The sequence below is a fragment of the Bombina bombina genome, chromosome 9 (assembly GCF_027579735.1).
Source record: "Bombina bombina isolate aBomBom1 chromosome 9, aBomBom1.pri, whole genome shotgun sequence".
Classification (NCBI taxonomy): domain Eukaryota; kingdom Metazoa; phylum Chordata; class Amphibia; order Anura; family Bombinatoridae; genus Bombina; species Bombina bombina.
In genome coordinates, this window is record NC_069507.1 from 8,564,042 (window position 1) to 8,590,591 (window position 26,550).

A 26,550-nucleotide genomic window follows, 5' to 3' on the forward strand; every position below is an offset into this window, starting at 1 on the left:
CAGGATAGGCTCAATGACCTAAATATGTATAGCTTAGAGGAGAGAAGGGAAAGAGGTGATATGATAGCAACTTTCAAGTACATTAAAGGGTTTAGTAAAACTGAGGCTGTGGGTATTTTACATAAAATGGAAAATTCAAGAACAAGGGGTCATGAGCTCAAGCTAAAGGGTAGTAGATTCAGAAGTAATTTGAGGAAGCACTTCTTTACAGAAAGAGTGATTGATTTATGGAATAAACTTCCTCAAGAGGTAGTAGCAACAAACACTGTGGGGGACTTTAAAAATGCATGGGACAAGCATAGGGCTATCCTACGAACTAGATAAGTTTATACTGTTAGGTAAGGTCGGGCAGACTTGCTGGGCCTATGGCTCTTATCTGCCGTCAATATCTATGTTTCTATGTTTCTATGTAGGCGTGCAAAGGGTACTATGTCCATTGCCGCTACCATTAAGCCGATCACCTCCATGCATTGAGCCACTGACGGGTGTTGAATGGAATGAAGGACACGGCATGCATTTTGAAGCTTTGTTAACCTGTCTTCTGTCAGGTAGATCTTCATTTCTACAGAATCTATAAGAGTCCCCAAGAAGGGAACTCTTGTGAGTGGAAAGAGAGAACTCTTCTTTTCGTTCACCTTCCATCCATGCGACCTTAGAAATGCCAGTACTAACTCTGTATGAGACTTGGCAGTTTGAAAGCTTGAAGCTTGTATCAGAATGTCGTCTAGGTACGGAGCTACCGAAATTCCTCGCGGTCTTAGTACCGCCAGAAGAGCACCCAGAACCTTTGTGAAGATTCTTGGAGCCGTAGCCAATCCGAATGGAAGAGCTACAAACTGGTAATGCCTGTCTAGGAAGGCAAACCTTAGATACCGGTAATGATCCTTGTGAATCGGTATGTGAAGGTAAGCATCCTTTAAATCCACTGTGGTCATGTACTGACCCTTTTGGATCATGGGTAGGATTGTCCGAATAGTTTCCATTTTGAACGATGGAACTCTTAGGAATTTGTTTAGGATCTTTAAATCCAAGATTGGCCTGAAGGTTCCCTCTTTTTTGGGAACCACAAACAGATTTGAGTAAAACCCCTGTCCGTGTTCCGACCGCGGAACCGGATGGATCACTCCCATTAGTAAAAGATCTTGTACACAGCGTAGAAACGCCTCTTTCTTTATTTGGTTTGTTGACAACCTTGACAGATGAAATCTCCCTTTTGGGGGAGAGGATTTGAAGTCCAGAAGATATCCCTGAGATATGATCTCTAACGCCCAGGGATCCTGAACATCTCTTGCCCAAGCCTAGGCGAAGAGGGAAAGTCTGCCCCCCACTAGATCCATTCCCGGATCGGGGGCCCTCAATTCATGCTGTCTTAGGGGCAGCAGCAGGTTTCCTGGCCTGCTTGCCCTTGTTCCAGGACTGGTTAGGTCTCCAGCCTTGTCTGTAGCGAGCAACAGCTCCTTCCTGTTTTGGTGCAGAGGAAGTTGATGCTGCTCCTGCCTTGAAATTACGAAAGGAACGAAAATTAGACTGTCTAGCCTTAGGTTTGGCTCTGTCTTGAGGCAGGGCATGGCCTTTACCTCCTGTAATGTCAGCGATAATTTCTTTCAACCCGGGCCCGAATAAGGTCTGCCCTTTGAAAGGTATGTTAAGTAATTTAGATTTAGAAGTAACGTCAGCTGACCAGGATTTTAGCCACAGTGCTCTGCGTGCCTGAATGGCGAATCCGGAATTCTTAGCCGTAAGTTTAGTTAAATGTACTAACGGCATCCGAAATAAATGAATTAGCTAGCTTAAGTGTCTTAAGCTTGTTTGAAATCTCATCTATAGTTATTGAGTCAAGAGTCTCTTCCAGGGACTCGGACCAAAAAGCGGCCGCGGCCGTGACAGACGCAATACATGCAAGGGGTTGCAATATAAAACCTTGTTGAACAAACATTTTCTTAAGGTAACCCTCTAATTTTTTATCCATTGGATCTGAAAAGGCACAGCTATCCTCCACCGGGATAGTGGTACGCTTAGCCAGAGTAGAAACCGCTCCCTCCACCTTAGGGACCGTCTGCCATAAGTCCCGTGTGGTGACGTCTATTGGAAACATTTTTCTAAACACAGGAGGGGGGGAAAAGGGTACACCGGGCCTATCCCACTCCTTAGTAATTATCTCTGTAAGCCTCTTAGGTATAGGAAATACGTCAGTACTCGCCGGTACCGCATAGTATCTATCCAGCCTACATAATTTCTCTGGGATTGCAACGGTGTTACAATCATTCAGAGCTGCTAATACCTCCCCTAACAGTACACAGAGGTTTTCGAGTTTAAACTTAAAATTAGAAATGTCTGAATCCATTCTATTGGGATCAGAACCGTCACCTGCAGATTGAAGCTCTCCGTCCTCATGTTCAGCATACTGTGACGCAGTATCAGACATGGCCCTATTATCAACAGCGCACTCTGTTCTCACCCCAGAGTGATCACGCTTACCTCTAAGTTCTGGTAATTTAGCCAAAACTTCAGTCATAACATTAGCCATATCCTGTAATGTGATTTGTAATGGCCGCCCTGATGTACTCGGCGCTACAATATCACGCACCTCCCGAGCGGGAGATGCAGGTACTGACACGTGAGGCGAGTTAGTCGGCATAACTCTCCCCTCGTTGTTTGGTGAATGATGTTCAATTTGTACAGATTGACTTTTATTTAAAGTAGCATCAATGCAATTAGTACATAAATTTCTATTGGGCTCCACTTTGGCTTTAGCACATATAGCACAGAGATATTCCTCTGAGTCAGACATGTTTAACACACTAGCAATTAAACTAGCAACTTGGAAATACTTTTCAAAGCAATTTACAAATAATATGAAAACGTACTGTGCCTTTAAGAAGCACAGAAAAAAAAAAAAGTTATGACAGTTGAGAAATAATAAACTTGAGAAACTATAACATCAAATTCTTTCCGGTAAAAACACAATTTTAGCAAAGGATTGCCCCCATTAGCAATGGATAACTAACCCTGAATAGCAGAAAAAAAGTGCAGAAAATAAACGTTTTTTATCACAGTCAGTCACAATCTCACAGCTCTGCTGTGAGTGATTACCTCCCTCAAATTAACTTTTGAAGACCCCTGAGCTCTGTAGAGACGAACCGGATCATGCAGGGAAGACAAGAGACTTCTGACTGAATTTTCTGATGCGTAGCAAAAGCCCCAAAATAGGCCCCTCCCCCTCACACACAACAGTGAGGAAGATCAGTAAACTGTCTTAAATTAAATAAAAACGACTGCCAAGTGGAAAAAACAGTGCCCAAAACAATTTTTCACCCAGTACCTCAGATAATTAAACGATTTAACATGCCAGCAAAACGTTTAACATCAAGTAAATGAAATGTCATTAGAAAACCTGTTGCTAGTCACTGCAAATTAGGCTAAAGTCTTATGCATACAGTATTATCCCAGTGAAGTGCCATTCCCCAGAATACTGAAGTGTAAATATACATACATGACAGCCTGATACCAGTTGCTACTACTGCATTTAAGGCTGAGCTTACATTATATCGGTATGGCAGAATTTTCTCAGTCAATTCCATTGTCAGAAAATAATATGCTGCTACATACCTCTTTGCAGGTTAACCTGCCCGCTGTCCCCTGATCTGAAGTTTACCTCACTCCTCAGATGGCCGAGAACAGCAATATGATCTTAACTACGCCGGCTAAAATCATACAAAAAACTCAGGTAGATTCTTCTTCAAATTCTACCAGAGAAGGAACAACACACTCCGGTGCTGTTATAAAATAACAAACTTTTGATTGAAGGTATAATACTAAGTATAATCACCACAGTCCTCTCACACATCCTATCTATTAGTTGGGTGCAAGAGAATGACTCGGTGTGACGTAGAGGGGAGGAGCTATATAGCAGCTCTGCTGGGTGATCCTCTTGCACTTCCTGTTGGGGAGGAGTTAATATCCCAGAAGTAATGATGACCCGTGGACTGACCACACTTAACAGGAGAAAAAGAACCCTTCCAATCTGAGATACCTGGAGCAGTTGGCGAAAGAAGAGTGGTCCAACATTCCAGTAGAGAGGTTTAAGAAACTCATTGATGGTTACAGGAAGTGATTTATTTCAGTAATTGTTTCCAAGGGGTGTGCTACCAAATATTAAATTGAGGGTGCCAATAATTTTGTCCAGTACATTTTTGGAGTTTTGCATGGAATGTGTCAGATTTGGCTTTTTTTCTCTCCACTTTTTTGTGTCACACCAATACAAACAAAATAAATAAACATGAGAAGGCCTAAACATTTGTAATTGCAAAAAAAAATTCTGGGCGAACTGGTGCATTATCTGCCAGGAATGCAGGGATGCCACTATTTTTGGCCATGACTGTATATATAACACACACACACATCTATCTCTTTATCTGGTCTCTGTAAAGTATGTAGTTTCAGTAGTCACATATGCTCCTAAATGTTACATCAATTTGTCACCCCTGCTGTATGTCAGGTTATTATAATGTAGAAAAGAATGGGCAGAAACTCCAAAAGTCAGTTCAATATACTTTACTCAAGGCAGCAGTACATACAGAGCACACCCCCTCCTCAGGCTCAATACAAATGAATGTAACATGCAATCCTTAAATAGCCAAACAGTCCCACCCCCTACCAATTATGACATCATCAAAGACCTCATGTGAAAAACTGAAAATTTAAAGTGCCAACATATTTTAACACAAAAATTGTATAATTTTAAAGGAGAAAGAATAGTAACCAAAATAACAGCAACAATTTACCAAAAAATTATTTTCTTTACATAATTTATAATACCATAAATAATTCAATCAAATAAACCTTCAACTAAACTCCTTATAAATGTTTTCACTAAAAATTTAAACTAAATATTAAATAAATATAATTATGATGTACTCAGAGTCATAACCCTAACCTAGTTCCTCCCTACTTAACCATTAATTTATTTTCATCATCTTTTTCTTATATGCATTACATAAAAATTAGAAAAAGCCAGTGAGATTATACTCCCTATTAAGGCCTTAGGATACCAACGTACTAAGCCTATGTATCCACATGGCTTCTTTTTTAAGTAACATTTTCTCCCTATCAAAGCCAATAGTACCTTTGGACACCTGATCCAATACCATAAACCGCAACTGATTGACCTGATGTTCCCTCTCAAAAAATGATATGGGGAAGGTGTCTTATTTTGGCGTTCCTAATGGTAGACTTATGTTATATTAAGCGATCCTTAACGGGCTGTATCGTTTCCCCAATGTACAATAAGCCACATGGGCATTTGAGCGCATACACAACATAAGATGATTTGCAATTAAAATGACCTTTAATGTGAAAAAAGTTTACCAGAAAAGGGATGACTAATAGTTTTACCTTTTATAATACTGTTACAGTGAGAACAGTTTAAACAGGGAAAGGTTCCATTCTCTATGGGTCTGAAGACCCTTTGTGTATTCCTTAGGGGTTTAACCCTAGCCCTTAAGACAAAGGAGGATTTTTAAATTCCTCAATTTCAGGCATAGAATCTCTTAGCATGAACCAATTTCTACAAATCACTTTATGTAACTTGACACTAATGTCACTAAAATCTGATACAAAGGCCAATTTTATAAATTGCACTAGTCTTTTCCTTTGGTTGAAAATCTATAGTCTCTAACTCTCCTGGGGAATACCCCCTCTCCTGAAATCGCCTGCGCATCTCATTTAAGCGCATAGAGCAAATCAGAGGATCAGAGACTATTCTCTTCACTCTAAGGAACTGGGATTTAGGAACACTTTTGAACACCCTAGATGGGTGATAGCTTTGATGGGATAGCAATGTATTTTTATCCGTGGGCTTTCTAAAAATATCTGTTTCAAAGTGGTCAGCCACACGTATTACCATGGTGTCTAGGAACACTACTTGATCAGTGTGATAATTAGCAGTAAATTTAACAGTCGGTATCTTCTTCTGAATTTTATTGCGGAATACCTCAATGGATTCGATGTCACCCCGCCAATGCCATATGATGAAGAGATCATCTATATAACGCCACCATGCCAAGGTTATTATAATGTGACATATATTCATGTCTGCGTATAACCATGTGCAAGTGTATGGTAAACGATATCAGCGCAGAAGTCGCTAAGCTAACAGTGAAAAAAAGAGGATCCCTATACCTCAAAAAACAAATATTTACAAAACACCCTCATAAAACAGAGAGAGAATACACTGTGCGCTGTAGAAATACAGCTTAAAGGACATCGGATGACAGAGAGCAGGGTATACATTAAATGGGAATGTAAAAAACAAAAATGCATTTAATTTGAAACATATATGCAACAATAAAACAGACACTTGTTAAAGTGTAGCATCCAGTTAAAAAACAGGTAAAAACACATGACATACATAAGTGAAATCATACAGGTTAAAAGTCAATATGAGAATAGGGGAATTGAATCCAGCGAGTTAACCTTAATTCGTTTTTGGCAAGAAGCTGGAAAAAGGAAAATCCCAAATCAAAAGATACGCAAGAATAAAAACAAAGGTGTTTAAGTCTTACTTCCCCCGGGAGTTGGTTTGTAGTTTCCTTAGGTAATAGTCCCGTTAGCAATCAGGCTTGTCCGAAATATCCGTTGTGTTTGCTCTTTTTCAAAAAGCGCTCCTTGGCGGTATTTTTGATAATCCAAACTGCTAGTGATTCGTGCCTTCTCTGCACCTCTAGGACTACGGATGCCGAATGGAACCAAAGGAACAAGGTAGGGCATATAGCGCAACGTGTTTCAGCCGTAATCGGCCTTTTTCAAGCTCTAAAAAGTAGTGCGCCCTTACTGCTTAAAATACTTATCTTTATGCAAATGAGAATAGAAGGGGGCATTAAAGAAAAAAATGGTTAAGTTATTTGTTATTATGATTATAGGGAATATTACAAAGTGACAATTGAATCCAATATTCATACGGCTGAAACACGTTGCGCTATATGCTCTACCTTGCTACTTTGGTCCCATTAGGGCATCTGTGGTCCTAGAGGTGCAGAGAAGGCACGAATCACTAGCAGTCTGGATTATCAAAAATACAGCCAAACACAACGGACATTTCGGACAAGCCTGATTGCTAACGGGACTATTACCTAAGGAAACTACAAACCAACTCCCGGTGTAAGTAAGACTTAAATATCTTGGCTTTGGTTCTTGCGTATCTTTTGATTTGGGATTTTCCTTTTTTCCAGCTTCTTGCTGAAAACTAATTAAGGTTAACTCGCTGGATTCAAATCCCCTATTCTCATATGGACTTTTAACCTGTATGATTTTACTTATGTATGTCAAGTGTCTGTTTTATTGTTGCATATATGTTTGTTTTTTACATTCCCATTTAATGTATACCCTGCTCTATGTCATCCGATGTCCTTTAAGCTGTATTTCCATTCTCTCTCTAGTTTATGAGGGTGTTTTGTAAGTATAGCCATGTGCAGCAGTGATCTTTATATCTTGCATCTGGTGCAGATGGAATATCTCTGCTGAAGTCACTCAGGATAACATAGCTGATGTAAGATTGGTCACTGATGACTGTTTTTCATTTATTCAGTGCAACAACACATTCTAATAACTCTGGCTATTGAGCTGCAGTATGGACCACATCTGATCAGATAACCTGCACTCACCTGTACAGCTGCGGACAAGATCTCTTCAGCGACGTGGATGTTAATCCGAGCTTGTTCTGGTTCCTGGTCTTGGTTTTCTTTAGAAGGTCTCTGACACGTCCCCAAGGGGGGATATCAAGCTAAACACAAGAGACAAATGTAACATTCAGATGCTGACCTGAGTATAGGTGATATTCTCCTGTCAGTGAACAGAAAGTGACTTAAATGTTCAGAAAAACAAACTTTATGCTTACCTGATAAATTTCTTTCTTTCCGGACATGGAGAGTCTATGATGTCATTCCAATTACTAGTGGGATATTCAACTCCTGGCCAGCAGGAGGAGGCAAAGAACACCCCAGCAAAGCTGTTAAGTTTAACTTCCCTTACCCATAATCCCCAGTCATTCAACCAAAGAAAAATGGAAAAAGAAGAAACACAAGGGTGAAAAGGTGCGTGAGGTTTACTAAAAAAAACTGGCAAATTATATTTTCAAAAGAGGGTGGGGTTGTGGACTCTCCATGTCCGGAAATAAATACATTTATCAGGTAAGCATACATTTTGTTTTCTTTCCTAAGACATGGAGAGTCCACAACATCATTCCAATTACTAGTGGGAACCATTACCCAAGCTAGAGGACACGGAATGAACAGGGAGGGAGAAAAAGGGAGGAGGACCTGAACAGAAGGCATCACCACTTGAAGAAACGTTTTCCCAAAAGAAGCCTCAGCTGAGGCAAAAGTATCAAATTTGTAGAATTTGGAAAAAGTATGCAAAGAGGACCATGTTGCTGCCTTGCAAATTTGTTCCACAGAAGCTTTATTTTTGAAAGCCCAAGAAGAGTAGACAGCCCTAGTGGAATGAGCCGTAATTCTCTCAGGAGGATGCTGTCTAGCAGTCTCATAAGCCAAACGAATCCTACTTCTTAACCAGGGGGAAAGGGTAGTAAAAGTGGCCGTCTGTCCCTTACGCTTTCTAGAGAAAACAACAAACAGGGCAGAAGATTGCCTAAAATCTTTAGTAGCTTGAAGGTAAAACTTTAGAGCACGCACAACATCCAAGTTATGCAAAAGACGTTCTTTTTGAGAAGAAGGATTAGGACAAAAAGAAGGAACAACAATTTACTGATTAATGTTTCGATCTGACACCACTTTAGGGAGAAACCCCAATTTAGTACGAAGGACCGGCTTATCTGCATGAAAGATAAGCTACGGGGAATCACACTGCAGAGCTAAAAAGCTCTGAAACTCTGCAAGCGGAATAAATAGCAAGGAGAAACAAAACCTTCCAGGATAACAACTTTATATCAACAACATGTATCGGCTCAAACGGAGCCTGCTGCAAAACTCTAAGAACTAGGTTAAAGCTCCAAGGAGGAGCAACAGGTTTAAACACAGGCCGATAACTGAGCAGAGCCTGAACAAAAGCTTGAACATCTGGCAACTCTGCCAGGCGTTTGTGCAATTGGATAAACAAAGCAGAAATCTGACCTTTCAGAGTACTGACTGACAAACCTTTCTCCAGACCATCCTGAAGAAAAGATAAAATTTGTGTAATCCTTACCTGACTCCAAGAAAAACCTTTTGTTGCACAACAAAAAAAATATTTTACGCCATACCTTATGGTAAATCTTACGAGTAACAGGTTTACGAGCCTGAAGCACAGTATCAATGACTGCCTCTGAAAAACCACGTCTAGACAGGACTAGGCATTTAATCTCCAAGCAAAAATATAAAAAATAAGAGAGGGCGCAATTACAATTATATCAAAGTCCCATGTTGAAGGTCACTATGATAGTGCAGAAAATTAGGTATGTCCTCAGTGTGAATGATGGCTGCACTCCTCTTCACAGAAGATACTGGAAAAAATGTAAAATAGAAGAAAGAGAGGGGCGCCTCATGTGTAGAATCACCAAATCAAAAAAGCCAAAGCTTACGCACGCAAGCCAAATTGGTACTCACATTTAAAACAAGCACCCCAATGTGCTAACGGAAGCAGACTGACATAATATGGTTTGTCAGTACACCCACTCCAGGATATCCCCGCCAGGTGTGTCTGTAATGCAGAGTCAAGACAACAAAGGAAACCACATGTGCAGATCAACCAAATAGATGGAACAATGGAGATAATTATGCCAAATGGGTACTCACAATTTCCAATAGTACACCTATGTGCTGGTAGATGCAGACTGATCATTTTAGATTATGGCGTAACAGCTCACCCACTCCAGGTGTTGCCAACGATATGGTCCAAAAACAGGATAAATGCACAAACAGCCCAATATTGGGAAATGAGAGGTAAGGTAGAAACCACTATACTTGTGTTATAGTAAAAAACATTTTTATTAAAAGACTGAAAACAAAAATTGAAATTAAAAATTAAAATATTAAAAGAATATAATAATAACAAGTAGTGGTCAAGGGGATAATCCCCTCTAATGCAACGCATTTATTCGGCACTGAAGGGCCGTTTCCTCAGGTATGTATACACCTTACCTCTATCCTGCTATTTAAACCTTTATGCTACCAATACACAATCGATTAAACGCCCACAATGGGCGTGTCCATAAAACATCTTATGCATTAATCCAAACAAACCAAACGTATTATTCTTATACATAAAGCAGTGTGTTTAGAATATTCAAATACAACATCATCATCATCATCCTGTTAGTTAGTCAAACTTTAAGTTGCAACCATATCCCTCTCCACCATAATGAATTTCTCTGTTAACACAGCTACATTCCCCATTGTATCTATATTGTGGTTTTTATTAAAATGTAGCTATCAGTTTGGTGTCCTATATTGACTGAGTGCTCTGTATTTCAATAAAATTGTCTCATTTTAAATAGTCATCATTTGATGTTATTGATTTTAAATCCGTTTTGAGCTCCCTTCCTTTCATGTACCATAACTGTTTGTTATAATTTTAACTCCATTTTATAAAACTATTTATAAAACAAAAAGGATTTGTTTTTTACCTTAATGATGTCCATAATGCAGGATTCAGATCTTCCATGATATCTCTCTAAATAACCATTGATCAATTGCATGTATTCTACATACAAACAAACAAACAACTTATACTTCCTGCTATACTTCTATAGTTAATGACTAGTAGCCAATCCTCACAGACTACACTCTCTGAACAGGTCATATATACCAATCATGGACGAGTTCTCATTTTAACAATTGTTTGTGATTGGGCAGACCGTTTTAATAGGTAACCGAAATCTTACACTTCCTGCTATACTTCTATAGTTAATGTTTAGTAGCCAATCCTCACAGACTACACTCTCTGAACAGGACTGTTTTAATAGGTAACCAAAACCTTTCATTTCATGCTATACTTCTATAGTTAATGACTAGTAGCCAATCCTCACAAACTACACTCTCTGAACAGGTCATATCTACCAATCATGGACAAGTTTTCATTTTAACAATTGTTTGTGATTGGGCAGACCGTTTTAATAGGTAACCAATCCCTGGGACTCTATTCCTCTGTGAAAATATCACTAATGAACACTGCTAAACAAAACAAAAACCAAAAAAAACTTGTCCATGATTGGTAGATATGACCTTTTCAGAGAGTGGATTGAATACGATTCGAGAGCCCACTCCCTGGGATAAAATGTCTGTCTGCTCAGGAAATCCGCCTCTCAGTTGTCTACTCCTGAAATGTGGATGGTAGATAGGCAACAATTGTGAGCTTCCGCCCACTGAATAATCCGGGACACCTCCTTCATGGCTAAGGAATTCCTAGTTCCTCCCTGGTGGTTGATGTAAGCCACTGAAGTGATGTTGTTCGATTGGAACCTGATAAACTGGACTAAGGACAACTGAGATGGCTCTCAACTCCAAGATGTTTATGGGGAGAGCAAACTCCTCCCAAGTCCATAGTCCCGGGACCTTTAACGAGTCCCAGACTGCTCCCCAGCCTAGCAGGCTGGCGTCCGTGGTCACAACCACCCAGGAAGGTCTCCGGAAGCATGTACCCTGAGAATGATGCTCCTGAGAAAGCCACCACGGGAGAGAGTCTCTTGTCGACTGGTCTAGATCTATCCTCTGAGACAGATACGAATGGTTTCCGTTCCATTGTCTGAGCATGCATAATTGCAGAGCTCTCAAATGGAATCAAGCAAATGGAATAATGTCCATGGAAGCAACCATCAGACCAATTATCTCCATGCATTGAGCCACTGATGGCCGAACAGTAGGATGTAGAGAGAGGCAAGAAGAGGAAATTTTGGATTTTCTGACCTCTGTCAGAAAAATTTTCATAGATAGGGAATCTATTATGGTCCCTAAGAAAACTACCCTCGTAGCTGGAACAAGGGAACTCTTTTCCAGATTCACTTTCCATCCGTGGGAACGTAGAAAAGACAATATCACTGTATGAGAGTTTGCTTGTTAAAAACATGGTACCTGAACCAATATGTCATTCAGGTATGGCACCACTGCAATTCCCTGAGACCTGATCACTGCCAAGAGAGCCCCCAGAATCTTTGAGAAAATTCTGGGAGCTGTGGCAAGGTCAAATAGAAGAGCCACAAACTGAAAGTGTTTGTCTAGAAAGGCAAATCTCAGGGATTTGTGATAATCCCTGTGGTTGGGAACATGAAAATACGCATCCTTCAGGTCTATGGTAATGTACTGACCCTCTTGGACTAAAAGAAGAATGGAATGAATGGTTTCCATTTTGAAGGACGGTACCCTGAGAAACTTGTTGAGACACTTCAGATCTAAAATGGGTCAAAAAGTTTCCTCTTTTTAGGGAACCACAAACAGATTTGAGTAAAAACCTAGACCCTGTTTCCTTAGTGGAACTGGAACAATCACTCCTAGGGAGAAAAGGTCCTGAACGCAGTTCAAGAATGCCTCTCTTTTTACCTGGTCTGTAGATAATCTTGAGAGGTGGAATCTGCCCCTGGGAGGGCAAGATTTTAATTTTATTTTGTAACCCTGAGATACTATATCCACAGCCCAAGGATCTGGGACATCTCGTATCCATGCTTGACAAAACAGGGAAAGTCTGCCCCCCACTTGATCCGATCTGGGACCGGGGGCAAACCCTTCATGCTGACTTAGACTCAGCAGAGGGTTTCTTAGATTGCTTCCCCTTGTTCCAAGACTGATTGGGTTTCCAGGAAGACTTGGACTGCTCCTACTTGGAAGAGGGAGAGGAAGACTTTTGACCGTTAAAGTTACGAAAGGAACGAAAATGACTTTGATGTCCTTTAGGTCTATTCTTCTTGTCTTGTGGTAGAAAATACCCTTTTCCACCCGTAATATCAGAAATGATTTCTGCCAGACCAGGTCCGAACAAGATTTTACCCTTGTAAGGAAGCGCCAGAAGTTTGGACTTGGAGGTAACATCAGCTGACCAAGATTTTAGCCACAAAGTTCTGCGGGCTAGGACCGTGAAGCCAGACATCTTGGCTCCCAGTCTAATAACTTGCATGTTAGCATCAGAAATAAAAGAATTGGCTAATTTGAGATCATTAATCCTATCTTGGATCTCTTCTAACAGAGTCTCAACTAAAATTGATTCAGACAAGGCATTGCACCAATAAGATGCAGCACTTGCTACTGTGGCAATACAAACTACAGGTCGCCAAACTGCAGGTTGCCATTAAAGTACATAGTCACAACCATCCTGACTAGTTGAGTGCCGTAACAGGCACTTAATCATATGATTAAGTGCCTGTTTCGGCACGAAACTAGTCAGGATGGTTGTGACTATGTACTTTATATTTTAACTTTGATCAAATAAAGCTATTTTTAATTTTAACAGCCCTTTGGTGCCTCTTTTCTGTGCGGTTGTACCCTCCACTTTTTTGTAGTAAAGCTCTTTCCTGAGCCTGTCTCCTCGTCACTGACAGAGTGACATTCAAGCCATTCACTACTGCCTCTGATTCTCTGAGCGTGGGCTGCGCGGCCCAACCCCACAAAACAAATGTGGCACTGCGTGCTTCCAGGAGACCACTGCGCTCACACCCGAAGCAAAGCCCTGTACTTACACTTAAGCGTGCACCGGCTGTCGCAGCGCCTCTCCCCCCACTGCAGCCCGCATTTTTAAAAAACTGCCTTCACTACACCCTGTGTGACCGCACAGGTCTCACACCCCAAAGGCCGGCCCTGCATATGCTGAGCTCTCTGTGTAGCTGCCAAGTTAAATGCTGGCCCTAGCGGCCCACTGCCCAAGCGGCCCACCAGGATTTTTCCCGGTATCCCGGTGACCCAAACCGGCCCTGTCAGAGGGCAAGAATTTATCTTTAAATTAAAGAGTTCTAGCTAAGCATGCAGCACAGAATTGCATAGGCAAAACAATTTGTGCCTCTAGGCATAACAAACATTTGTCAAAAGACACAGAGTCTTGATACATGTCCATAATACAAGATAAAAAATTCCCCAAATTACAGAAATATTTTAAATACTACTGTCAGTTTAAGAGATTTCTTATACCACAGCCAAGTAATGTTGCAAAAATTTTTTAATAACAAGAAACCCAATCAGGCCCTCTACACCTCAGACAGACTGATGTGCCCTACCGTAACATTTATTCACAATTTTTGACTGCCAAAAGTCTCTTGAACAATCATACAGCAGACCGACACAGAAGAGACTGAATTTCAGTGACACCGCTCCTCTCCTTGATATACGACAGAAGAGGGAAGTCACATGACCGGCAGAAAAAATGTATTGCGCAGCAAGTAAAAGCACGGGTTTCCCTCTGCCTACAACACCGGTGCTCAAATTACAGAGACGCAACTTCAAGTAGTCTGTCAGTTAGCCCGGAGAACCTGTCAAAATTTAAGTTTATTCATCTAGACCAGTAAAAAAAGAAAAACATAAGCCCCACACACATACTAAATAAAGTATTTTGTAACTTAGTCCCAAAGAGGAAAAACGTCCCAATAAAGGGAAAATTAACCCCTAGGGGCCGATTTATTATGCTCCGTATGGAGCTTGATGCTTCTTGTTTCCGGCGAGTCTTCAGGCTCACCGGAAACAGAAGTTATGAAGCAGCAGTCTAAAGACCGCTGCTCCATAAGCCTGCTCTGAGGCCGCGGACAGAAATCAACCCGATCAAATACGATCGGGTTTATTGACACAACCCCTGCTTGAACTTTCTGGTGCAACGATAAATGCAGACAGCGTATGCTGTCGGCATTTATCAATGTGAGGCAGACATGATACGCTACATCGTATCATGTCCGCTCGCACATTAATAAATATACCCCCATGTCTCCACATACATAATGTGCCTGCCTTCTGCCAAAATGAATCCTATATGAAGGATTTTAAATAAGTTGAAGTCTCCACGACCTAGAAGACAAAATGCACTTATCTGCAGTCTAGCTGTCCGTCAGGAAAACAGCTCACAAGGTGTGAAAGGACACATACTCCTTACAGAGACCTGTAGAAAAAGAAAGAACAGAGTAACCAACTCTGGCTCTCTATAACTAGGGCAGTAATATGTTAGGAAACAAAGTAAGGACTACCTCACAAATTCTTAACGGCTTAAAAGCCACCACTACTCTACTGAAGAGATTGAAGTGGACTCAGCTAAACCCAAATCCTTGCTTGCAGGGAAAAGTACCCAAAAAAGTAATTCATATCTTCAGATACCAAACTTCACCTCCTCCATTGACAGAGGCAAAGAGAATGACTAGGGATTCTTGTTTTGTTTTCCCTTATTTCAGGACTGGCTGGATTTCCAAGAGGACCTGGATTGGTCTGGTTTGGAAGAAGAAGAGGAGGACTTCTGTCCCTTAAAATTCCAAAAGGAACAAAAATTAGAAGTCTGACGACGTCTATTCTTCTTGTCCTGAGGTAGGAAAGATCCATTTTCACCCGTAATGTCTGAAATGATCTCCGCCAGACCAGGTCCAAACAAAGTTTTTCCCTTATAGGGCAAAGCCAAAAGCTTGGCCTCTGAAGAAACATCAGCTGACCACGATTTTAACCACAGAGCTCTAAGAGCTAAAACAGTGAAGCTAGATATCTTAGCTTGCAGTCTAATTACCTGCATGTAGGCATCACAGATAAAGGTATTGACAAGTTTAAGATCCTTGATCCTGTCTTGGATCTCCTCTACTGTAGTCTCTTCTGAAATCAGATTAGACAGGGGATCGCACCAATAAGATGCTGCTCCCGCAAACGTGGCAATACTTTCCGCAGGTTGCCACTGTAAAGCCTGATGGACAGACATCTTTTTTTAAATAAGCCTCCAGCTTTTTATCCATAGGATCCTTAAATGAACAACTATCCTCTATAGGAATGGTAGTTCTCTTAGCTAGAGTAGAAATAACACCTTCTACCTTAGGAATGGTGCACCATGAGTCTCAAATAGAGTTAGCAACAGAAACTCTTTTTTAAAAACAGGGGAAGGGGAAAATGGGACCCCTGGCTTATCCCATTCCTGTGCTATAACTTCTGAAATTTTCCTAGGAACAGGAAAAACATCACAAGAAGAAGGAGAATCATAAACTCTATCCAGCTTAGAAGACGTCTTAGGGTTGTCAGCAACCGAAGGATCAGAGTCATCCAAAGTTGCTAGAACCTCCTTCAGAAGTACCCGAAGATGTTCAAGCTTAAATCTAAAATCAACCTCTTTAGATTCTGAGTCAGTGTCAGAGTCTGAAATTTCACCTTCAGAAGCTACTAAATTATTTTCCTCAACAGACAATTGAGAAAGGTTGACCAGCGCAGATTTAAAGGGGTCAGAAGCCTTACTAGCGGACTAATGTATAGATTTTCTCTTACGCTTACCCGAAGAAGCCGCTGTTACTGCAGATGTAATCTGAGCAGCAAAATCCCAAGGTAAATAAACACCCCCAGGTGGTTGAGAGGACTAAGAAAGCACAGCATGGGAAACAACTAAGGCTTGGGACATTTGAGGAGAAAGCTAAGGCATATCACGCACAGCATTATCCTGAGAGACATTTGGCTCAGAAGGGAGTCATTTGTCTTTAAATTTAAAATTTTTGGATAAACATGAGGAACAAAATTCCATTGGCAAAACAATTTGAGCCTCCAAACACCTAGATTACGAGTTTTGCGTTAGAGGCTGTGCGGTGCTAACGAGCAGTTTATGCTCACCACTCACAGATAGCACTGGTATTACGGGTTTTTACAAACCAGACAAGAAGTGAGCGTTGAGCAAAATTTTGCTCATTACCGCACTCCAATACCAGCACTGCTTATGTTAGCGGTAAGCTGGTGTAACGTGCTTGTGCACAATTTCCCCATAGGAATCAACGGGGAAAGCCGGCTAGTTACATTGTAGCTAGCTTGGGGTTTATTTTTATTTTACAGGCAAGTTTGTATTTATTTTAACTAGGTAGAATATTTATTAAATAGTTAATAACTATTTAATAACTACCTAGCTAAAATAAATACAAAAGTACCTGTAAAACAAAACCTAACCTAAGTTGCAATTACACCTAACACTACACTATAATTAAATTAATTCCCTAAATTAAATACAATTAAATACAATTAAATTAAATTATCTAAAGTACAAAAAACCCCCACTAAATTACAGAAAATAATAAACAAATTATAAGATTTTTAAACTAATTACACCTAATCTAATCCCCCTAACAAAATAAAAAAAAAAAAAGCCCTACCCTACACTAAATTACAAATATCCCTTAAAAGGGCCTTTTGCGGGGCATTGCCCCAAAGTAATCAGCTCTTTTACCTGTAAAAAAAAAATACAAATCCCCCCCAACATTAAAACCCACCACCCACACAACCCACACAACCAACCCGCGGAGCGGGTCCATCTTCAAGACATCCGACACGGAGCATCCTCTTCAATTGATGGCTAACACTGAATGAAAGTTCCTTTAAATGACATCATCCAAGATGGCGTCCCTTCAATTCCGATTGTCTGATAGAATTCTATCAGCCAATCGGAATTAAGTTAGAAAAAATCCTATTGGCTGATGCAATCAGCCAATAGGATTGAAGTTCAATCCTATTGGCTGATCCAATCAGCCAATAGAATGCGAGCTCAATCCTATTGGAGGGACGCCATCTTGGATGACGTCATTTAAAGGAACCTTCATTCAGTGTTAGCCATCGATTGAAGAGGATGCTCCGCGTCGGATGTCTTGAAGATGGACCCGCTCCACGCCGGATGGATGAAGATAGAAGATGCCGTCTGGATGAAGACTTCTGCCCATCTGGAGGACCACTTCGCCCGGCTTGGATGAAGACTTCTCCTGGCTTCGTTGAGGACTTCGGCCCGGTTGGATGAAGACTTCTCCCGGTAAGGTTATCTTCAAGGGGTTAGTGTTGGGTTTCTTTAAGGGGGTATTGGGTGGGTTTTAGAGTAGGGTTGGTTGCGTGGGTGGTGGGTTTTAATGTTGGGGGGTTCGTCATTTTTTTTACAGGTAAAAGAGCTGATTACTTTGGGGCAATGCCCTGCAAAAGGCCCTTTTAAGGGCTATTTGTAATTTAGTGTAGGGTAGGGCTTTTTTTATTTTGGGGGGGCTTTTTTATTTTGTTAGGGGGATTAGATTAGGTGTAATTAGTTTAAAAATCTTGTAATTTGTTTATTATTTTCTGTAATTTAGTGTGGTTTTTTTGTACTTTAGATAATTTAATTGTATTTAATTTAGGGAATTAATTTAATTATAGTGTAGTGTTAGGTGTAATTGTAACTTAGGTTAGGTTTTATTTTACAGGTACTTTTGTATTTATTTTAGCTAGGTAGTTATTAAATAGTTAATAACTATTTAATAACTATTCTACCTAGTTAAAATAAATACAAACTTGCCTGTAAAATAAAAATAAACCCTAAGCTAGATACAAATGTAACTATTAGTTATATTGTAGCTAGCTTAGGGTTTATTTTACAGGTAAGTATTTAGTTTTAAATAGGAATAATTTAGTTAATGATAGTAATTTTTATTTAGATTTCTTTTAATTATATTTAAGTTAGGGGGGTTAGGGTTAGACATAGATTTAGGGGTTAATAACTTTAGTATAGTGGCGGCGACATTGGGGGCGGCAGATTAGGGGTTAATAAATGTAGATAGGTGTCAGCGATGTTAGGGACGGCAGATTAGGGGTTAATAATATTTAACTAATGTTTGCGAGGCGGGAGTGCGGCGGTTTAGGGGTTAATATATTTATTATAGTGGCGGTGATGTCCGGTTCGGCAGATTAGGGGTTAACATTTTTATTTTAGTGTTTGCGATGTGTGGGGGCCTCGGTTTAGGGGTTAATAGGTAGTTAATGGGTGTTAGTGTACTTTTTAGCACTTTAGTTAAGAATTTTATGCTACAGCGTTGTAGTGTAAGACTCTTAACTACTGACTTTAATATGCGGTACCAGTCTTGACAGGAGAGAGTCTACTGCTCACTTTTTGGCAGACTCATAATACCGGCACTATGCAAGTCCCATTTAAAAAAGAGGATATGCTATTTACGTAAGTGGATTTGCAGTATTTCCAAGTCTGGCCAAAAAAGTGAGCGGTACACCTGTACCTGCAAGAATAGTAATACCAGCGGGCGTTAAAAAGCAGCGTTAGGACCTCTTAACGCTGCTTTTTAAACCTAACACACAACTCGTAATCTAGCCAAAAGAATCCTTCAAAGCAACCTCTTAGATTGCCTGAAGCTTCTACCAGACAAGAATTGACACCCCACCAGACAGAGGAAAAACAAGACTATAATGTAAGGATCTTCTCCTTCTTGCTTTAAAAAAACGATCCGTCGATGAAAGGGATATTAGCATCTGAACAGAGCCCTGCAATGCGATACACCTCAGCGAAATGTAAACTCACTAGGCTCCACTCCAGAAAATCGGAGTGGAACAGCAGAACTACTATGGGAAGCTCTAAAATCTGAGACAGAGAGAAAAAAAAACTATAAAAATAAACCTTACCTTAATGTGTGAAGTATCAGCATGACACTATACATCAGCCACAGCAGCACATGTCACTTCTTTGCTAGGAACAAGTTCCCTCTTACCCTGCAGTAGACAATGCTGCAGGGGGGAGTGTGCACTTACTTATTCTTCCCACTGACACCTTTCTACAAAGCACTGTTCCCCTAACAAACTTCAGTTAGTTGATCTTAGGGCCACAGCAGAAAGAACAGGGTTAAGGGGACCAGCAGACTGGATGCTGTCTGCCCAAGGCTGCATTGATACAGTGTGAGATGAGTCACACAGCCTCAAGACTGAAGAAAACAGTGTGTACAGCTGCACAGATGCTCAAATCCTCACAAGCCTGCCGCTCCAGCTTTCTGCTGCATGCGCCTACAGTCAGCCCTACCCAGCAACAATCCCCACCACCAGAGCAGTTACCTGGTAACAGTGGTAACCCCAGCAGGACCTTTTCTGATGCAGTGGGATTAGCTGGATGCCAAGTTAGGGCTTAGCATTCAGTGCTGCACAGTGCACATCTAAAACAGCACATGGCACTAGCTTGGCATGTCACATGACACCTGAACGGTCTGGCACAATTGCAAGTTGTTCTCTTTGACTCTCCTCTGAAGAGTGGCAACATGGGAGCCTCAAAACAACTCTCAAATGACCTGAAAACAAAGATTGTTCAACATCATGGTTTAGGGGAAGGCTACAAAAAGCTATTGCTGAGATTTAAGCTGTCAGTGTCCACTATGAGAAACATAGTGAGGAAATGGAAGACCACAGGCACAGTTCTTGTTAAGGCCAATAGTAAAATATCGGAGAGGCAAAGGCAAAGGATGGTGAGAACGGTCAAAAACAGCCCCCAGACCACCTCCAAAGACCTACAACATCATCTTTCTGCAGATGGTGTCACTGTGCATCGTTCAACAATTCAGCGTATGGGAGAGTTATGCGTAAGAAGCCTTTTCTGCACACAAGCCACAAACAGAGTCGCTTGAGGTATGCAAATGCACATTTGGACAACCCAGCTTCATTTTGGAAGAAGGTGCTGTGGACTGATGAAACAATGATAGAGTTATTTGGTAATAATGAGGGGCATTATGCATGGCGGCAAAAGAACACAGCGTTCCAAGACAAACACTTGCTAGCCACAGTAAAAATTGGTGAATGTTCCATCAGGCTATGGGGCTGTGTGGCCAGTGCCGGTACTGGGAATCTTGTTAAAGTTGAGGGTCGCATAGATTCCACTCAATATCAGCAGATACTTGAGAATAATGTTGAGGAATCAGTCACAAAGTTGAAGTTACGCAGAGCTGGATATTTCAACAAGACAAGACCCAAAACACTGCTCAAAATCTACTCTGCAGAGGAACAAGTACAATGTTCTGGAATGGCCATCCCAATCCCCAGACCTGAATATCATTGAAAATCTGTGGGGTGATTTAAAGCGGGATGTCCATGCTCGGCAACCATCAAACCTAACTGAACTGGAGATGTTTTGCAAGGAGGAATGGTCCAAAATATCTTCATCCAGAATCCAGACACTCATTACAGGCTATAGGAAGCGTCTAGAGGCTGTTATTTCTGCTAAAATAGTCTCTACTAAATATTGATGCAATATTTCTGTTGGGGTGCCCAAATTTATGCACCTGTCTAATTTTGTTTTGATGCATATTGACCATTTTCTGTTAATCCAATAAACCTCATTTCACTACTGAAATTTCAAATATTACTGTGTCCTTCAGTTATTTGATAGATCAAAATGAAATTGCTGATCCAAACACCCAATTATTTATAAAAGAAAATCATGGAAATTGTCAGGGGTGCCTAAACTTTTGCATATATATATATGTTTGTGTGTGTGTATTTATATATATATATATAAATCAATGTAAATATTTGCATAGGAAATTAGCACATCTAGGCAAGATTCCCTGCTTGCTTTTTTCCAGAAATATTTCATATACAATGTTACCAATGCACAAGAGAATTCTGGGTAAGATATGCAAATTGGATATGCAAATTCTCAGTTTTTTTGCTTCAAAAAGAAAATTTATGCTTACCTGATAAATTTGTTTCTTTTTAGACACAATGGCCCCTATTTATGAAAGTCTGGTGGACCTGATCCGACAGTGCGGATCAGGTTCACCAGACCTCGCTGAATACGGCGAGCAATACGCTCGCCGTATTCAGCATTGCACCAGCAGCTCATAAGAGCTGCTGGTGCAACGCCGCCCCCTGCAGACTCGCGGCACCCAGGGGGGGTGTCAATCAACCCGATCGTACTCGATCGGGTTGATTTCCGGCGATGTCTGTCCGCCTGCTCAGAGCAGGCGGACAGGTTATGGAGCAGCGGTCTTTGTGACCGCTGCTTCATAACTGCTGTTTCCATACGAAGCTTGATAAATATGCCCCAATGAGTCCACGGATTTCATCCTTACTTGTGGAATTACGAGAGTTAGCCATAGCTTTCTGACCCCTACGTGTCCCTGAAAAAACGACAAACAAAAAAGAAGATTGACGAAAGTCCTTAGTCGCCTGCAAGTAGAACTTCAAAGCACGGACTACATCTAAATTATGTAGCAGGCACTCCTTCGGAGAAGAAGGATTAGGACACAAGGACGGAACAACAATTTCCTGATTAATGTTCTTATCCGAAACAACTTTAGGAAGAAAACCAGGTTTAGTACGTAATACCACCTAATCCGCAAGAAAAATAAGGTAAGGAGAATTATATTGTAATGCCAAGAGCTCCGATACTCTTCGAGCAGAAGAAATAGCAACCAGAAATAAAACTTTCCAAGATAATAACTTAATATCTATGGAATGCATAGGTTCAAACGGAACCCCTTGAAGAACTTTCAGAACTAAGTTCAAACTCCAAGGAGGAGCAATTGGTCTAAATACAGGTCTGATTCTAGTCAGAGCCTGACAAAAAAGTTGCACATCTGGAACATCTGCTAAATGCTTATGTAACACAATTGATAAAACAGTGATCTGTCCCTTTAAGGAACTTGCTGACAAACCCTTCTCCAATTCCTCTTGGAGAAAAGACAAAATCCTGAGAATCCTAACTCTACCCCATGAGTAGCCTTCGGATTCACAGATAAAGAAAATTGCACCATCTCTTATGGTAATTTTCCTAGTTACAGACTCATGTGCCTGAAATAAGGTATCTATGACCGAATCAGAAAACCCCCCGAATGGATAAGAATAAACATTCAATGTCCAAACAGTCAGTTGCAGAGAAACTATATTCGGGTGAAGGAAGGGTCCCAGATGAGTAGATCCTTCCTCAATGGAAGTTTCCAAGGTGGCAGGGATGACATGTCCACCAGATCGGCATACCAAATCCTGCGAGGCCACGCAAGAGCAAAAAGGATCACTGATGCCCTCTCCTGTTGGATTTGAGCAATAACCCGGCTGATAAGAGCCAACAGGGGAGAATAGATATGCTAGGCAGAATGACCAAGGAACTGCCAAGGCATCTATCAGCTCAGCCTGGGGGTCCCTGGACCTGGACCCGTAGCTCGGGAATTTAGCATGCTGACGAGATGCCGTGAAATCCAACTCCGGCCAACCCCATTTGAGAATCAGTTTGGAGAAAATTTCTGGAAGGGATTTCCCAGTTGCCCCCACCTAGGATGAGGATCGCTGACAGATGGCAAGAATGGGCCTCTACCCACTAGCTCAACTTGGCTACTCTGATCAACGCTGAGGAACTCCTGTTCCTCCCTGATGATTGATGAATCCACTGTCGTTATGTTGTCCTACTGGAATCTGATGAATTGGGCCGAAACCAACTGAGGCCAGACCTGAAGAGCATTGAAGATAGCCCTCAGCTCAAGGATATTGATAGTAAGGAGAGACTCTGCCTGAGTCCATATTTCCTGGGCCTTTAAAGAGTCCCAGACATCTCCCCATCTCAAAAGACTGGCGTCCCCTGTCACAGTCACCCAGTAAGGTCTGAGAAAGCAAATATACTGGGATAGAGGATCTAAAGACAAACATCATTGAAGAAAGACCCTCTTCTCCTGTTCTAGGGTTAGTCGAGGAGACAAAGCGGTATAATTTCCTTTCCACTGCCTGAGCATGCTTAGCTGCAGAGGTCTGAGGTGAAACCGAGCAAACGGCATGATAACCATAGCCGCCACCAACAATTCGATCACCTCCATGCCCTGAGCCACCAACGGTTGAAAAGTGGATTGAAGGGCTCAACATGTATTCCAGAATCTTTTATCTTGTGACCTCTGCCAGGAAAACTCTCATGGATATAGATTCAATTAGAGTTCCCAAGAAGGGTAACTTTGCCTTAGGAATTAAAGAACTCTTTTCCAGCTTTACCTTCCACCCGTGAATTCTCAGGATAGAACAATGTCGGTATGGGACCTTGTTTGCTGACACAATAACGCCTAGATTAGACTATCGTCCAGATAAGTCGCCACTGCAATGCCCCGCGGTCTTAGAACCGCCAGCAGAGACCCCAGAACCTTTGAAAATTCTGGGTGCCGTGGCCAGACCGAAAGGAAAGGTCATGACCAGAAAGCGTTTGCCCAGAAGGCACCAACTCTGGAACTTATGACGATCTCTGGGAATAGGAACATGAAGATATGTATACTGTAGATCCACCTTCGTCATAAATTGACCCTCCTAGATCAATGGAAAGATGGTACAAATAGTTTCCATCCTGAAAGATGGAACTCTGAGAAACTTGCATAAAGTCTCAAAGTCAAAGATAGGACTGAATGTCCTCTTGGGAAATTCCAAACGGAATTGAATAAGAATTCTGCCCCTGTTCCTGTATCGGAACAGGCCAAGTACTCCCATGGAGGAGAGGTCTCTTACACAATGTAAGAACACCTCTCTCTTAAACTGGTCTGCAGAAAATCTGAAAGCAGAACCAGACCACTGCGAATCCCTGAAACATTATTTTCCATTGTCCAGGAATTCTGAGCATCTCAATCCAAGCCTGAATGAAAAACTGAAAATTCTGTCCCCTATAAAATCCGATCCCAGATCGGGACATGTTCTTCATGCTGTCCTTGCTTCAACAGCAGGCTAATTGGACCCCTTTTTTTTTTTTTTTTAAATTCAAAAGATAGCATCTCCATCAAGCCAGGTTCCAACAAGGCCCCTTGTAAAGAATTGTTAAAAAATTTAGACTTAAAACATACATCCGTATCGAAAGGCTTTAACCATAAGGCTCAGAGAGCTGAAACAGAAAAACCTGAAACCTACGCTCCCATTTAATGAACTTCAAGGTAAGAAATTGAAATAAAGGAACTTAGTCAATTGACAGCCCTTATCCTATCCTGGATTTTATACAGGAGAATATCTGACTTAAAAGTATCAGACAACACATCAAACCAAAATGCCGCCCGCTAAGGACAGTAGAAAGTACACAGTGGTAAATTATTGTAAACCTTGGTGTACATCCCATTCCCAATCTTTGTGATAACCCTTGAAAAGCAACCTAGTCTCAAACAAAGAAAGTAGTTCTCTTAGCCAAGTTGGGAACTACTCCTTTCCCCCTAGGTAATGTCTGTTCCTTAGCTAAGTCGGTTATGGGAAACATCTCTTTAAATATAGGGAATACGGACTTTTCCATTCCGTATAACTCACAGGACGTACTAGAATAGGTTACACCTGTGCTAAGGTGAAAAAATTCCTCTAGTAAGGTTAGTTTCCACATGGGAAAACCCTAGAATGCATGATATGCAAAGAAAGACTCAGGACGGAGTATGCGATGAAGCGCATGTGTGCCCAAACATTTTGTGAACACTATAGGTTTGTGGCATAAAGTGATCATTGTCAACATACTCCCAAACAGCAAACGCCATAAAAGGAGAAGTTCATAAAAAAGAGTGTAATGTTTTAATAAAAATTAACACAAAAACGCTACTGTCTCTTTAAATGTGTAGAGATACCTGTCCTCACATTTGTACTATTAACAGTAAACAGATGGTGTAGGGCCTCCTACATCACAAGATGTTTAATTAGAAACCGGTTGGTACTGTGCCTTTAAATAGAAAACAAAACAGTGCTTTACTTTACAATATGAATTGCAACAGTTGTCCCTTTTTGTCAGCTGACGTAAGACTGACCAACAAACAGCAGGCAATGCACCGCTCCAAGCTAAACTTTTATGCCACCACATTTGCTCCGTGACTGTCATAGCAAAATCATGACTAGACTCATTCACAGATTGCCCATCTGAATTCTCAACGTGTACCGGGACTGTACAAAAAAGAGCGCAAACGTTCCTTAATGTGACGTAGCGTAGCCTAGCTCCACCCATCGTGGGCGTATCAGGCTAGAACTCCTGGGCGGCAAATTAGTAAAAATGGAGCCGTCGGAACAGAATTACACCATAGCCCCGTCCATCGTGGACGTATCAAGCAATAACTCCCGGGCGGCTAATTAATAAAGATGGAGCCATTGGACAGAAACCCACACCATAGTCCCGTAAAAAACATGCCTCCCGATCGGTTAGAAGTAAAATACCGGTAACGGGAGTGGAGAATTACACTACCCTGATTCTGAAAATACAGAGTGCCACTCTTTCTGTAGTTTTTTTTCCAGAAAACCAAAACTAGCCGTCTCCCAGTTTGCATATTTGTATGATACAACTGCCGGGAGTAAAATAACACTGTTTGCTCTCCAGCCACAGTGTATGTATAAAAACCACAGTCCCATCACAATAAGAGTCCTTCATTATCTCTTGACGTGAATGAATGTAATATAGTGCTCACTTTCTTCTGAGTGGATGTGTCCCCAGAAATAATAAAGTTAGCACTTACCTTAAATGCTGTGCGACAGCATGGCAGTCCAGCAGGTTTTCAGAGGTCCTCTCCCTCCCATAGCCCTATGGACTAAGATCAGCCTGAGTTAAAAGTGCTTAGGATATCTGGATTAGGGCAGCAAATATGTATAGGAGGCGCAGTGAGAATTATGTCCCGCAAGTTCCTATTGCTTTAAAGCCACCAAATGCTCTACCATAGAGACTGATCAGGTCTAGGCT

The 26,550-nt window shown here is 41.2% G+C and overlaps 1 protein-coding gene across 1 annotated transcript in view; it reads right to left on the reverse strand.

Annotated features, from left to right (window-relative positions):
• LOC128639742 (uncharacterized) overlaps nucleotides 1–26,550 on the reverse strand; it is a 272,419-nt gene that overhangs the window by 121,906 nt on the left and 123,963 nt on the right. The window contains exon 6 of the mRNA XM_053691861.1: nucleotides 7,662–7,780. Coding sequence (XP_053547836.1) covers nucleotides 7,662–7,780 — 119 coding nt within the window. The remainder of the gene's footprint in view (nucleotides 1–7,661; nucleotides 7,781–26,550) is intronic.